We start from the raw sequence: 16629 nt of genomic DNA on the forward strand, positions 1-16629 counted from the left end.
GTTTTTGGACATTCTGTTCCTAGTTTGTTATGGTACATTTCACTTTGGGATTATGATGATGTCTCTGTTCGTCAAGTGGTAATAAAATGTGGTTTCTGGTATCATACTGTTCTAGTTGGTATGGTCATTTCACTTGTGGATTTATGTGATGTCTCTGTCGTCACAGTTGTAATAAAATGTTGGTTTATGGACATACTGTTCTTGTTGGTTATGGTCATTTCACTTTTTAGGATCTTATAGTGAAATCTCTGTTCGTCAAGTTGTAATAAAAATGTTGGTTTCTGGACCATACTGTTCTTGTTGGTTTGGATCTATTTTTCAATTTGGGATATAAGTGTATTCTATCTGCTCGTCAAGTTGTAATAAAATGTTGGTTTCTGGAATACTGTTCTAGTTGGTATGGTTCATTTCAATGTGGGATCTATGTGTATCTATGTTCGTCTAGTTGTAATAAAATGTTGGTTTTGGACATAATGTCTAGTTGGTATGGTCATTTCACTGTGGGATTTAAGTGAGGGTCTCGGTTCGTCTAGGTGGCAATTAATCGGGTGACGAGTAGTAGGACAGGGTATGTAGGGGGGGGTAGGAAGGAGGAGGGGGGCTTAAGTGGGGGTGGAAAGCCGGGGACGGGGGTTTTGGTATGGGGGGGAATGATTTGTGTGTGTTGGGTGGGTTGGCGGAGGGAGGAGAGAAAAAGTGGGTGAGGGGGGAGGGATGGGTGGGGGCTGGTGGGGGAGATGTTGGGGTAGGAGGGGGTAGGGTAGGGTAGGGGTGGGGGTGGGGTTAAGGGGGGGATGGGCGGGGGGTACTTATGGTTGGGGGAACGGGGGCGGGGAGGGGGGACGTGGGGGGGACATTGGGGGGGGGGGGGTGGGTTGTGTAAGGTGGTATGTATTCTTCGAGGTGTAGGTGGGGGGTGGTGGATTCGGGGGTGGAGTAGGGAATGGTGGGGGGGTTTGTTGGCTGTGCTTGGGTGGGGGGATGGGTGGGTTGTGGAGGGGAGGGGGTGGGAATGTTTGGTGAGGGGTGATCAGCAGGGAGGGGGGTTGGAGGAATGGGAGAGCGGATGCAGGAGCGCAGGCGGGGGTGAGGGGGGGACGGACTAGGGCGGGTGGATGCGTCGGGGAGGCGAGTGACTCCGGGGGGATAGGGGTCGCTGGAGGGGTGGGTGAGGGACCGGGTGGAGTCGGGGGTGAGGGGGAGCGGTGAATGTTGAGGGGGTGGGTGGGTTGGCCGGGGTGTGTTGGGTGGTGGTGGGGACAGGGGAGGGGGGTGGGGGGGTGGGGTTAACTAGTGAGGAGTGGGGCGCGACAATGGAGGTTAGGGGTGGCACGGTGGGGGTGTAGGGGGCGGGAGGGTGGCGGGGGGCTGGGCTGAGGGGCGGAGTGATGGTTGGGGTGTGACTAGCGGATACTGATGGTCGTTTTGGTATAGGTAATTTGCATGTTTGGGGCTATTGTTTTGGTGGCGGTCTTGGTGGGTGGGGGGGAGGGAGGGTGTTTGTATGATGATCGCGTTGTGGGATGGTTTGTGGAGGGGGTGTGCTGAGCTTGAGGGGGGTACAGAGGCCGGAGGGGGGGGGTAGAGAGGGAGGGGGGTCGCATGGTGGGGGAGTGTAGGGAAGCGGCGGCGATAGTGGGGGGAGGATGGGGTTGGGGTGGTAGGGGGGACAGGGTTGTGTGGGGGACGGTGCGCGGGAGGGAGAGGCTGGCGGCGTGGGTGGGTTGGAGGGCTGGGTGGGAGTTGGGATGGAGGGTTGGTGATTGGGCTGGAGGGTGTAGGGGAATGGAGTTGGGGGGGTGGGGGTACGGTGGATGGGGGTGTTGTGTTGTGTGGGTGCGGTGGCGGTGGTAGGGATCTAGCGGGTTGGGGGGAAGGGCGGGCGGGGGGTTGAACAATAGGGGCTGCGGATGGGGGGGGGGGAACGGGGGGGGGGGGTGGGTGGGGTCTTTTTAGAATGTGGATTTGAAGGTTGGTTATGAGTAGGGTTGGGAGGCGGGTTGTGTTTAAGAAGATCGGGGTGGTTGTTATGTAATGTTATTTTTTTTGTTGCTGTTCCTAATTGTTTTACTTTTTTTGTAATAATATGTTGGTTTCTGGACCATACTGTTCTAGTTGGTATGGTCATGTTCACTTTGGGTTTTAGAGTGATATCTCTGTTCGTCAAGTTGTAATAAATTGTTGTGTTCTGGACATACTGTTCTAGTTGGTATGGACATTTCACTTTGGGATCCTAAGGTGGTATCTCTGTTCGTCAAGTAGTAATACAATGTTGGTTTATTGGACATATGTTCTAGTTGGTGATGGTCATTTCACTTTGGGGATCTAAGTGATATCTCTGTTCGTCAAGTTGTAATAAAATGTTGGTTTCTGGGAAATTACTGTTCTAGTTGGTATGGTTCATTTCACTTTGGGATTTAAGTGATGTCTCTGTTCGTTCAAGTGTAATTAATTGTTGGTTTCTGGACATACTGTTCTAGTTGTATGGTCATTTCACTCTTGGATCTAAGTGGATATCTCTGTTCGTTCATGTTGTAAATAAAAAGTTGGTTTCTGGACATATGTTCTAGTTGGTATGGTCATTTCACCTTTGGGATCTTAAGTGATATCTCTGTTCGTACAAGTTGATAATAAATGTTGGTTTACTGGACATTAATGTTCTTGTTGGTATGGTCAATTTCAACTTTGGGATCTATGTGATTTTCTCGGTGCGTAGTAGTAATCAAAAATGTTGGTTTCTGGGACATACCTGTTTCTAGTTGGTATGGTCATTTTCACTTTGGGATTTAAGTGATGGTCTCTTGTTCGTCAAGTTGTAATAAAATTGTTGGTTTCGGACATTACTGTTACTAGTTGGTATGGTCATTTCACTTTGGGATTTAAGTGATGTCTCTGTTTCGTCAAGTTGTAATAAAATGTGGTTTTGGACATACTGTTCTAGTTTGGTTGGTCATTTCATTTGGGATCAAAGTGAATCTCTGTCGTCAGTTGTAATAAAATGTTGGTTCTGGTCATACTGTTCTAGTTGGTATGGTCATATTCACTTTGGGATATAAGTTTGATATCTCTGATCGTCAAGTTGTAATATAATGTTGGTTTCATGGAAATAACTGTTCTAGTTGGTATGGTCATTTCACTTTGGGATTTAAGTGATGTCTTGTTCGTCAAGTTGTAATAATATGTTGGTTTCTGGGACATACTGTTTAGTTGGTATGGACATTTACTTTGGGATATAAAGTGATAGCTCTGTCGTCAAGTTGGTAAACAAATGTTGGTTTTGGTCATACTGTTGCTAGTTGGTATGGTCATTTCACTTTGGGATCTATGTGATATCTCTGTTCGTTCAAGTTGTAATTTTAATATTTAAAAATGTTGGTTTCTGGACATTACTGTTTAGTTGGTATGTCAGTTTCACTTTGGGATCTAAGTTTTATCTCTTTCGATCAAGTTGTAATAAAATGTTGGTTTCTGGAACATACTGTTCTAGTTGGTATGGTCATTTCACTTTTGGGATTTATAGTGTGTCTCGTTCGTCAAAGTTGTAATGAAATGTTGGTTTCTGGACATACTGTTCTAGTTGGTATGGTCATTCTACTTTGGGATTTAAGTGATGTCTCTGTTCGTCACGTGTAAGAAAATGTTGGTTTCTGGGAACATCTGTTCTAGTTGGTATGGGTAATGTTCACTTTGGGATCTAAGTGATATCTCTGTTCGTCAAGTTGTAATAAAATGTTGGTTTCTGGAAACCCCAAATTAATGTTCTAGTTGTATGGTCAGTTCACTTGGGATTCTAAGTGATTTCTCTGCTCGTCATGTTGTAATAAAATGTTGGTTTCTGGACATACTGTTCTAGTTGGTATGGTCATTCCAACTTTGGATCTAAGTGATATCTCTGTTCGCGTCTTGTTGTAATTAAATGGTGGTTTCTGGTCTTTCTGTTTCTGGTTGGTATGGTCATTTCACTTGGGATTTATGTGTATGTCTTGTCGTCAAGTTGAATAATAATGTGGTTTCTGGACATACTGTTCTAGTGTATGTCATTTAACTTGGGATTTCAGTGATATCTCTGTTCGTTCAGTTGTAATAAAATGTTGGTTTCTGGACTTACTGTTCTAGTTCGGTTATGGTCTATTTCACTTTGGGATCTAAGTTGGTATCTCTGTTCGTCAAGTTGTAATAAAATGTTGGTTTTGGACATATGTTCTAGTTGGTTTTGGTCATTTCACTTTGGGATCCTAAGTGATATCTCTGTTCGTTCAAGTTGTAATAAAATGTGGTTTCTGGACATACTGTTCTAGTTGTTTGGTCATTCACTTTGGGATCTAAGTGATATCCTCTGTCGTCATGATGGATGTAATAAAATGTTGGTTTCTGGAACATTCTGTTCTAGTTGGTATGGTCATTTTTCACATTGGGATTTAAGTGATGTCTTGTTCGTCAAGTTGTAATAAAATGTTGGTTCTGGGTCATAACGGTTCTAGTTGGTATGGTCATTTCCACTTGGGATCTAAGTGATATCTCTGTGCGTCTCAGTTGTAATAAATGTTGGTTCTGGACATACTGTTCTAGTTGGTATGGGTCATTTCACTTTGGGATTTATTGTGATGTCTTGTTGTCAAGTTGTAATAAAAATGTTGGTTTTGAATAATAGTTTAGTTGGTTGGTCATTTCACTTTGGGATCTAAGTGTATATTCTGTTCGTCAAAGTTGTAATTAATTGTTTGTTTCTAGGACATACTGTTCTAGTTGGTATGGTCATTTCTACTTTGGGATCTAAGTGATATCTCTGTTCTCGTCAAGTTGTAATATAAATGTTGGTTTCTGGACATACTGTTCTAGTTTGGTATGGTCATTTCACTTTGGATCTAAGTGATATCTCTGTTTCGTCAAGTTGTAATAAAATGTTGGTTTCTGGTCATACTGTTCTAGTTGGTATGGTCATTTCACTTTGGGTTTAAGTGATGTCATCTGTTCGTTTCAAGTTTTATTAAATGTTGGTTTCTGGACATATGTTCTAGTTGGTATGGCTCATTTCACTTTGGGATTTAAGTGATGTTCTGTTCGTCAAGTTGTATAAAATGTTGTTTCAGGACATACTGTTCTAGTATGTATGGTTCATTTCATTTGGATCTAAGTGATATTCTCTGTTCGTCAAGTTGTAATAAAATGTTGGTTTCTGGACATACTGTTCTAGTTTGTATGGTCTTGCACTTTGGGATCTAGTGAATATCTCTTGCTAGTCAAGTTGTAATAAAAATGTTGGTTTCTGGACATACTGTTCTAGTTGGTTGGTCATTTCACTTTGGGATCTAAGTGATATCTCTGTTCGTCAAGTTGTAATAAAATGTTGGTTTCTGGCATATGTTCTAGTTGGTCTAGGTCATTTTCACTTTGGGATCTAAGTGGTATCTCTGTTCGTCAAGTTGTAATAAAATGTCTGGTTTTGGACTAATGTTTTAGTTGGTATGGTCATTTCACTTTGGGAAATCTAAGTGATATCGCTCCTGTTCGTCAAGTTGTAATAAATGTTGGTTTCTGGACATACTGTTCTAGTTGGATATGGTCATTTACTTTGGGATTTTAAGTGATGTCTCTGTTCGTCAAAGTTGTAATAAATGTTGGTTTATGGACATACTGTTCTAGTTGTATGGTCATTTCACTTTGGGATCTAAGTGATATTCTCTGTTCGTCAAGTTGTAATAAAATGTTGGTTTCTGGCATAATGTTCTAGAAAATTGGTATGGTCATTTTCACTTTGGGATTTAAAGTGATGGTCTCTGTTCGTCAAGTTGTAATAAAAATGTTGGTTTCTGGACATACTGTTCTAGTTGGTATGGTCATTTCACTTTGGGATTTATGTGATGTCTCTGTTCGTCAAGTTGTAATATAATTGTTGGGTTTCTGGACATTTACTGTTCTAGTTGGTATGGTCATTTCACCTTTGGGATCTAAGTGATAACTCTGTTCCGTCAAGTTGTATAAAAATGTTGGTTTCTGGATACTGTTCTAGTTGGTATGGTCAATACCACTTTGGGATCTAAGTGATATCTATGTTCGTCAAGTTGTAATAAAATGTTGCGTTCTGGACCTTACTGTTCTAGTGGACGATGGTCATTTCACTTGGGATTTAAGTGTTGTCTATTCGTTAGGTGATTAAATGTAATAATTTATCACCGCTTTGATAGAGGGGTGACCTTTTACCTTTAAATGAGGAACAGTGCATCATTTGACTTAGTTAAGTTTTTTCCGTATAGGATTGCACTTTTTACCAGCGTTGAGCCTTTAGTATGTTGTGGAAAAGTGTTGATGTCAATTACGCGTCTCATGTTTCCAATTACTGTGCGTATCCTGTCCAAGACGTATCGTCCTTGAAAACTCAACAGTCATTCAAGCGTTCGTTTAAGGGTTAATCAAGGCTGTTCAATGCGAGTTTTCAAAAAACATTTGTTCTAAACGTTTATAAATCTCATTTTGTCTATCTGCAGTTTGATTTAATCTATTAAACTTCAGCTGTTTAAACCCCCTTCAAGGGCCAGGACCTAATATGAATGTTGCAAAATTATTTCACATATCATATCCCCTGTGATAGTCAAAAGTGCCAGGCTAAAATTGGCGATTTTGTCAGTCTTCTAAGATTAAAAATTTATAACTGTTCATAACAATATTAGGAGAATGACCTAAAAGTTCTGGCATACTGTCTAGTTGGTATGGTCATTTCACTTTGGGATTTAAGTGATGTCTATTCGTTAGGTGATTAAAATGTAATAATTTATCACCGCTTGAAGAGGGGTGAACTTTTACCTTTAAAAGAGGAACAGTGTCAATTGACTTAGTTAAGTTTTTTCCGTATAGGATTGCACTTTTACCAGCGTTGAGCCTACGTATGTTGTGGAAAAGTGTTGATGTCAATTACGCGTCCTGTTTCCATTACTGTGCGTATTCCCTGTCCAAGACGTCGTCCTTGAAAACTCAACAGTCATTCAAGCGTCGTTAAGGGTTAATTCACAGGCTGTTCAATGCGAATTTTCCAAAAACATTTGTTCTAAACGTTTAAAATCTCATTTTGTCTATGCAGTTTGATTTATATCTATTAAAACTTCAGCGGTTTAACCCTTTCAGGGCCAGGACCAAATATGAGATGTTGCAAAATTATTTCACATATCATATCCCCTGTGACTAGTCAAAAGTGCCAGGCTAAAAATTGGCGATTTTGCAGTCTCTAAGACTAAAATTTATAACTTTTCATAACAATTAGAGAATGACCTAAAAGTTGCACCAAATTACTCGTATAGATATATACTATCAACAAGAAATATATAGATGTAGTTTTAAGTAATTTAAAATCACAAAAAATAGCGTTTTAATAGATTACATAAAAAAAATTTTATTGTTTAAATTTTTTTGTAAATATCTAAAAAAAGGAAAAATAATTTTACTGTGGGAAGCTATTTTATTATATTGTACATTTAGAAAGGAACAACCATACAAAATTTTGTGTTATTTCTCTCATAAATAAATTTTTTATGACACATTTTTTTATAAATACGCATAATTGTACTTCGCAATAAGTGATACAGCAACTGACTCTTAGTGCTCTTTCACACGATCCGGCGCACGCCGCACGGCGCGCGCCGGATCGTGTGAAAGAGCACTTACATTGCAAGAAACTTAAAATAAATATTCACATTATGGATGTACCGGTAAAAAGATGATTTTAGGATCCATAAACAGTTTCAATACAATTAAAAACACTATTTACCAAGAAATATTTACACAATTTTATTTGAAATTTATTTACACTTTTTTCTATTTACAAATATGCTAGTTACAATTTTATTCCCATGAGATTGCAAATTGTCAGTCATTGTAACTACTAGACACAATAGCTAAGCACGTAACTACTAACACTACTAATATTTACAACAATAAAATAAAATAATAAAGGAGAATCCAGCATACAATAGTACGATTACATTAAAACATAAAGAATTAACAACAATAGATCGAGTCAGCTGATAATGTCACGTGACAATTACGAAATAAAAATGCATAGACCTCCAAAATAAATATGATATTCATATTAATTATCTAAAAATATACCAGGGAATAAAAAAACATAAAACTTTAATCATTTGACGTAGTATTTATTTAAGAAAACGACGAATACCAAGGCGGCAATATATTGCCGCCTGGCACTTTTCAGACACGATCTGTGGCGGCATTATATTGCCGCCTGGCCCGGAAAGGGTTAATACGTCTTTATCTTAAAAAATAAGGATGATCGGAAAAATCACTGTAAGTTTAGAAACTATTATGAGATTAGTTTATTCTGGTTGTCACTACCAACCCTTTCATTCATAATGGCGGTTGCGTAACTAAGGGTCAAAATACCAAAAATCATCAAATCAGATTTGCCAGTATCTTTATCGTTTACAAATAGGAATACTACAAATACTTCTAGTGAAGTTACGTGAAGTTTACAAATACTTCTAAATTCCAGTAAAGTAATAAACTGGAAAAATATTTATGTTTTAGTAAAATATTTGTCAAGTCAGGAACAACAATTAGTTAGTCTGGCGACCAACTTCTTGGACTTAATCTATTCACACTCCAGTACTCGCATAATCGTTTACTGGGGCTGTTGTTCTGCAAGGGCACACATATTTGGCATCTTGCCAAAACCACACAAAAGCATATCTCAGCCAAATTTACTGCCCTTTCCTCTCGGAGGGTAATTCCTACCCCGCTGCCGCTAAAAAGGCCACAAAAGCCATTTATGGAAAACCGCTGCTTTCGTATCACTTAAAAAATCGCCATTTATTCAGAGTATATGATGGGGAACGGAAAGAAGAACGACTTCCTTTACAGGCCCTACCCGGACGGAAATACTTTCACGTACCAACGATAAAACGCAAAGTCTTAAAAGGTAGAACATTAATGTCCAGAGGGTTAAACAATTGGCCGCGGGGAAGCTGAGGGATAAAAAGCTCTATGAGGGGGTGTGAGGGGTGGTGGGAGGGGGGTTTACGAGGGTGTTTCACGGACTTCAGGCTGACGAGTTGACCGGCCCTGACTCAGACCTGTGACCATTAATAGGCTTTGGCAACGATTAATGATCGTCTCTAGGTGAGCTGCGAGTCACTCGAGGGCTTGGCTGCGAGTAATTAGAAACGATCGCTCATACGTCACTCCCCACGCGGTGGACTGAATCAATGTCTGCGATTCATTAATCCCTTATAGGAATCATCTTTTATATTGCAAGATCTTAATGGCTTTGGGCAGATTATGTTTGGTCATTTTGAAGTGGTCGTGCTCGCTTACGCCTTGATGAATTCGTTTCCGTTGAAATTGTAATAATATTCTCCAAATATTTGGTGTCTAGTACATTTTTTATATCTATATTGGTTGTTTTCTTATTTGAGTTTTTAAAATTTTCAACAGACGCCATTTTGTTATTATTAGACAAAATAATAGAGTTATTTATTTATTTATTTTTCTCTTACCTATTAAAACCTATGAGCCAAATTTGGTTTCTTTAGCGTGAAAACTGGCTGAAATAAACAACTAGACAAACTACATGTTTCGGATATGCAAATAACGCCTTTTTAGATATCCCTCTATCAATTTTCCGATAGGGTCAACCGGAGAAATGTCTAAGGTAACGCATAATCATTCTTTCCTTTCCTTCTTATAAAAACTGAATACCGGAGCCGACAAGGTACCCGTACAAGGAGACGTCACACTCGACAGAAGTACGTATCGCATTATACAAGGCAGGACCGCGTAGTTGTGATTTATAGTCGCCCCTACATACCGCCTGTTACTCCGCGGCACATTCCAGCGGCGGGTGTGACCGGGGTCCGTCACACCGCGTCCACCGAGACCGAGGGATACGGGTCACTGGAAGCGGGAGAAATCACGATTTAGTTATTACCGAAGATAATTCAAACGAATTATACGAGAAGGAGCTTCCAATGAGGCCGTGGAAGAGGCTAGAGTTGTCGGAATGCCGGACTGGAATTTTTGAGAGAACTAGACACAAGGGCATAAAATGTCATGTTTAGACAAGGAACAGAGGGATTTTTTTTATTATTTCAAGAGGAACTGTAGGATATTGGAGAATGGTGATGTTGCATCTTATAATAGAAAACGGTTGAAGATAAGGATGGCGAAGAAAACGGATATGACATGTTTTTAATAAATAAAAATAACTTTCAGAAAGAAAAAGTTTCTTTTAATTATTTAAGAAGAAAAAGATCCCCTTTTAAGGCTTGATCTGCCCGTCCTCATAGCCCACTGGCCTGTGCAAGGATCTTATCAAACAGAATAAGGGGGAGAGTCGATACAGTACAAGTTGAATGGTACTGATAAATAGCGCAACGGTCACAGACAGGATTCGAACCTGCTCTGTCTCCAACTCAGACAGCAACGTTTTAGACCGCTGGGTTATCGTCACATCCAACACGTCTATTAGCTATTAAATACGTGTTATGTTCTAAAGTTATAAATTAATAAAAAAAAAAACACATTTCTTTCTGATGCTATATTCATTTATACACTCACTGTAAATGTTTCACATATTTTATCTAACAGTTTTTATTTTGATCTGATTCCAAAATTGCCTAAACACCTGCAAATTCCCTATGAAGTGTCACAAAGTTATCTTAAGGGACTAAAAATTAAAAAAAAATTTCCAACAAAAATCGATTACATCATCTTAATATTAAAAAATTAATAGTTTATCCTAGATTATACAAAATAGACCTCCTACCCTAATTCGTCTCAATTTTCACTCATATTCTTGATATTGTATACGCATGAAGTAACATAAAAAATGAATCGTACATGGAATTTAAGTTTTTGGTAAAAAATATAAACCTTACTTTTTAATCTATAAATTTCGAGGATAGTTCTTCACAAGTTTTCTTCAGCACGCACAACTATTTACGTGCCTGCAACTATTAATATATTCCTATAGACACTAAAAACTATAACAAGATTTTTCAGGCATATTTAATCGACTCTCTAGAATTTTACTGTGTTATGTGATAGGCAGTCCCGAGGAATGTTTTCGTGTGTCACTATCAGTCAGTCCTAGGTCCACAACCCGCACTGATGGCCGGAGGCATTAGTGTCTGACCGTTCGACAAATCTAAAATACTTACTAATACTGTCTAAACAATTATAAAGACTCTTTCCTTGGTTTTCATTCCTGTTTAAGAATTGTCACATCTTCTGATTTCACCGGCCATCGGTGCTTGGTGAAGAACGAAAAACAGTGCCTTATCTAGAACAGAATACAATTCTAAAGGAGATGTGATCAGAAATGTCCGAGAGGGGTGTCAAATATTATAATTTCATTTGCAAAGATGTATTACTCGTATATAGAAAAAAGCTAGAGTTTGAAGCCGGCTGAACAGTTCCAAGTTCATTATCTTTTTTAGCGATAAGAGAATGGATAGTTTCACTGACAACACGATAAGACGTCTGACTTGGATAGTTTCACTGATAAAACGATAAGACGTTTGACTCGGATAGTTTCACTGAAAACACGATAACACGTTTGACTCGGATAGTTTCACTGATAGCACCGTAAAACCAGATTCTTAGTAGTCATTGTTAATGTAGAATAATGTATAAAATCGTTTTAACGTGAAAGAGTCGTATTAAAAAATTTCAAGAGTTAAGAGCAAATAAAAATTTTGACCGTTTTCGAAGAGTATTGTGCTGTCTATAATTAAACGGCACATCTATTGGTTTTTACGAGGTCAAAAACCCTCTTTGAATCCAGACACTTAAATCAAGTGGTCCCCTTATCTGAACAAATCGGTGTAAGCGTGAAGGAGACATTAATGTCACTCTGGCATGATGTAAACCCTTGAGGTGTAAACTAAATGAGAGAGAGACCAGCTGGCAGCCGATGTAGTAGCAGTAGCTCGACGGGTCGTCGACCCCTTATCTACTCTGGTAATGGAACTGATAACCTCGGACTAGGGGTAGTCAGTTACAGATCCTGATACAGTATCACACTCGCGGGTGTCCCAGCCGTCAGTTCAAGTGTTGCCCACTGATACGGAGGTCAAAGGTTGCCGGTAATTCAACCAGTGATAACATTTATATCAAGACACCATTATATGTTTTATGGGATGTATGAGGGCAGCGTTATTAATAATTTTCTGTGGACACGAATAACGCAGTTAAATGGACATAATTTAATAATCTATAGCTTCATTCAACTCTGTCCAACGAATGCCTTATATAAATAGCATAAACTATAAGAATGGTATTTATGGAATGATGTATACATTCGTTTAAAAACTGGATTATCACAACTACTAAAAGAGTTTAAAAATCATAATAACAGCGAAGGTTTTGTTCAGCTCCATACACAACCTGACTCTCAATCTGAGTTTGAATATGGAGCCCACGTCCGTTTGAAGAGATCCAAAAAAAGTTTGTGACACAGGAGCACAAAAGGAAATTTTGCATAGTTTGGATATCAGAGACACTTATACTACAAAAAATCCAGTGAAGTCTAGACGAAGAAGTGTTCTCTATGTCTCATCAGGAGCACTTCGAGTCAAAGTTCAGATGCTATTCCTTGTTACGTGGTAGACACTATCCGAGGAACGTTTTTCGTTGTCGCCACCAAAGCTAAGGAGAAATAAAGCACTGAAAGATAAATAAATTATTATTATTAGATTGGTATCCTTCTTTCTCGATCTCGATCAACACAAACCATTGCCATATGTGTTGTTTTGAACTCTCACCGTTCCAGTTAAAATTGTGGCTGTGAGTTTTACACAATGAAAGCAAATATATCAGTATTATGAAGAGGTATTTTTTTTATGTGGACATCATATTACAAAACGCCATTAAAATGTACTTGTGCTAAGAGATTCTAATCGATCAATATTGCTGAAAATACTATTTGTTCTACTTTTTGAAAAAAAATCTGTTGGTTCAAAACATTTTCAAGGATGATAGATGGACTGAAAATTCCACTTAATTTATTCTATGATTTAACACAGATACTTTCCAGATATTTCCAGGCGAGAGGCTCGGAGAAAATAAGAGGAGAGAGAGATAAATTAGCAGGCCCAACGATTTGTCACAAGGCGGAATTAAGGAATTCGGCGATGCGGCGGAGGCAGCGCTCGGCGACAATAAGTAAAAGTAGTTTGAGAAGGTTCGAAAAGGCGAGCTCGACAATTAATCTGAGTTAGAGTCTGGATCAGAACTGTTTGTTTCCATTATATCCGGGACGTGTTGAGGACATTAAATATTTCTGCCGAGAGATTGACAAAAGAGATAAAGAAGAGTGCAAGGGGAGGAGGCGCCCTTGTTGACGTTTCTCGGATACTGGGGATTGAAATAAACCATTGTAATAGAGTATTGTGCAGCGTGCGGTGCGGCTCGGCGGGGATCGCGGCATATCTCATTGTTCGCCGTCAAGAGATGATGGGGTGGTCGTGGCCCGATGTCACCCACCGTTCATCACCCTGCATCAATTTTTATTTAGTCATGACGTTTTCCAAATACGCCCAAGTGAGTTTGAAATATATACGTGACCTGTTGTGTTCGTAGTTACTGTGCTCTCGCATATTCTGTCACAGTTATTGAGTGTTAAAAAACTGCCAAAGCCAATAAAGTGCTTGAAGCAATTGATTAATTTTACAGTGACGTTTTAAATACCCCTCACTTGTTAGTCAACTCCCAAACAGTTTCAGTAATACTGTCTAAATAATCTTATGGATCGAAGATTCAAAGAGGAGAGACAGAATGAGTTGCAAGTTGTATACTCCAAAGAGGACAGGTGGAGTATCTAATATGGTCAGATTCCGTTATGTGCACCCAACGCTTAAACTTTTTTCAATAAACTTAGAACGATGCAGTTGAGTAACAGAACTAACATTATGCCCCCAAAGCTATTTTTTTTATTTACGGATGATTATAATTAATTACAATTGGTTACTAGCTAAGAAAAAAGGGTACTTACGTATTATATCGACCACACACCTACATCTCTCCAAACACAAAAATTCAACAAAAACAAACATTACCAAACAAAAACTCTTTATTGAAAAAAAAAACACACAAAACTTGTTTTTATTCTTGATCACACTCCGCCAGCCAAAATGCGCCACCCAGGTGCTGCCCCGCGCTGATGTCAACGAAAGAAAAACATCCCTAGAGATAGTACACATCAGTAAAATATCAAATTCTAGAGGGGCTGATCAGAAATATAAATTGAATTGTAATGGAAAGGCAATTATGTACCGTGTAAAAAACTTAAATAATCATGTGATGCCGCGCGGCCTGCCGTAATTGGGATTTTCGAGAAAGATAAGATAACAGCGACAACAAAACCGATCGCAATACCTGGAAATGCTTGTTGATTGATGGAATGTTAGTTCTGTTACTCAACTACATCGTTTTATAACGTTCTAAGTTCATTGAAAAAAGTTTAAGCGTTGGGGGCATATAACGGAATCTGACCTCTAATATGAAAGTTATACTCCGAAAGTTGTGAACTATTTAGGAAACAAGTCTACCATTCACAAATCCCTATTATAACTCGTAATATAAATATGCTACAAGTATTTATAAGAATTGTCTCTAAATCTTCATTTATTACAAGCAACTTGCGACCCACGGTTCCGTTGTTATTACACTGCAGTAGTAATCATGATGTAGACCAATGGCGCAGTTATCGCGAGATGGTCAAGATCTCCAAAACCAGTTATAGTAATAACCACATCGTTATCTCGTATTAGAGCCCATCTAAAATGTTGCAAGATGAGTCGTCTTCTAAGAAGTCTTAATCACTCACTCCTTCTATCAAAACTCGCTGAACCAGGCCCGAAATATCGTAGACAACAACAGAATCATCATCGTTTATCCTGACTCAGACCACAAGAGAAGACAGGATCTCACCTGTCACTGGGAACGTTACGATAGCGTATCTGGCCATTACAGTTTTTAAAGCTAATTTTTATTCTTTGGTCATAAAATGGTGGTAAAACACTTTTCAGAAATGAAAAGTTAATTTGGATTGAGAAGTCCCCACTTACAAAACAAAATGCTATAGTTATCAGAAATTCTTTACTTTAAGACTTCATATGGGCATCTCCATGTGGGGATCTCCATGTGGGCATCTCCATGTGGGCATCTCCATGTGGTCATCTCCATGTGGGCATCTCCATGTAGACATCAAGCTAAACAGGGATGCTGACTCCAATTTACCCTGGTCTTAAACAACCATTAACTCTACAGTCCAAAATAGGTAGACACTCAGTTCCAAGAGGATATTAACAAAGGTGCATTTGATTTTAAAGGTAAATAGCTCCGTTGGTGTACTTCCAACTGGCTTATAAACGAACATGTTTTCTTGATATTACGTCTAGTTAGATACCCAGTGAGAATCGATGTCAAGTAGTCGTAATTCAAGAAACGCTATTTGTGTTATAAGTTTTGATGGAAAAAGCAAAAGTCAAAATTCAAGAGCATCTCTAAAAAAATCGAAAGGAGGAGGGCCAAAGTGAAAAAGAACGGAACAATAAGTTTCTTCCAGACTTCTGAGGATTATTACTAAAAAGCGCTTTCGAGAAAGGAATAAAATGTGAGTGGCTGAGTGTGATCCTGTAAGAGGTCCAGCGACCATTGTAGGATCTGTGATAGAAGAGAGGGGGGCGGGGGGAGTGGCGCCCCTCGCGGATCTGGCGTGTGGAGCACCGTCTTGGCCATTGTGCGTGATTGCCTTTGTGGCATCTCCATTAGGACGTATACACAAGTGGTCGATCCTAAGCCTCTCGGGTAAGGATGCCATATTGTCAAATAATCCGCGTTGGGGCAGGTCAATTAGAGTCGTTTCGTTTAGGGCGATTCGAGGACTAATCATCCCCATCAGACGCTGAGAGGCTTTGCCGGAATTGGGTTAGCCTCTTGACGCCGTGCCACGTGCTGGAGTGGCTCGGGCAGAGGACGGCGCTGGAACTGGAACTGTATTCCTGCCAGAGAGCGAACAGAAAAACCTGAGAGAGTTCAACAAAAAATATAACTAGTTACAGCACTTGGTAAAATCTTAGTTTTAAAGATTTTCATTAAATGTTACTGGGAGTAATCTAAAATAGTTACATATATCTCTGCTAAAATACTCTAGATTTTATATATTCTATCGATACTTATAATACAATATTAAATATTAATCTGTATATCACGTGAGTAGATTATCCCTGAGAAACATTTAAAGTACATCAAAGTAACATTTGTTAGAAATATGTTTTGAAATATTAATTTGTCACAATTTTACAGGTCACAGTATTATTGTAACTCAACTTTGATTTTCACCCTAGCGAGCAGATAATGTTTTGCTTTAATTTTACAAACAACGGCTAGGAAAATAACATAAGAAAATATGATTATTAATTACAATAAAATACATTGAATTGTGTCTTTTGAATTCCAGATATCCTTTACCAGCCTAGAAAGTTTATTTATTTGGAAAATCGCCTGTTATATCATGAAAATGATTGATGGAATCTTCAATAAAATAAAATAAAAGATTTTTTACAGTTGCTTGGCTTTATAGAATTTATTACTACAGATGACTATTGTGCAATACAGTCC

General features: G+C 39.0%; 1 protein-coding gene across 1 annotated transcript; it reads right to left on the minus strand.

Annotated features, from left to right (window-relative positions):
- Positions 1-1102: 1102 nt before the first annotated feature.
- Positions 1103-15829, minus strand: LOC124361356 (extensin-like). Its single transcript, XM_046815405.1, has 3 exons — positions 15662-15829; positions 1564-1858; positions 1103-1413 (listed from the first exon to the last, which is right to left on the minus strand). Exons 1-3 carry the CDS (start codon positions 15827-15829, stop codon positions 1103-1105), a joined length of 774 nt encoding a protein of 257 aa, XP_046671361.1.
- Between the last annotated feature and the right edge of the window lie 800 nt (positions 15830-16629).

The sequence above is a fragment of the Homalodisca vitripennis genome, chromosome 4 (assembly GCF_021130785.1).
Source record: "Homalodisca vitripennis isolate AUS2020 chromosome 4, UT_GWSS_2.1, whole genome shotgun sequence".
Classification (NCBI taxonomy): domain Eukaryota; kingdom Metazoa; phylum Arthropoda; class Insecta; order Hemiptera; family Cicadellidae; genus Homalodisca; species Homalodisca vitripennis.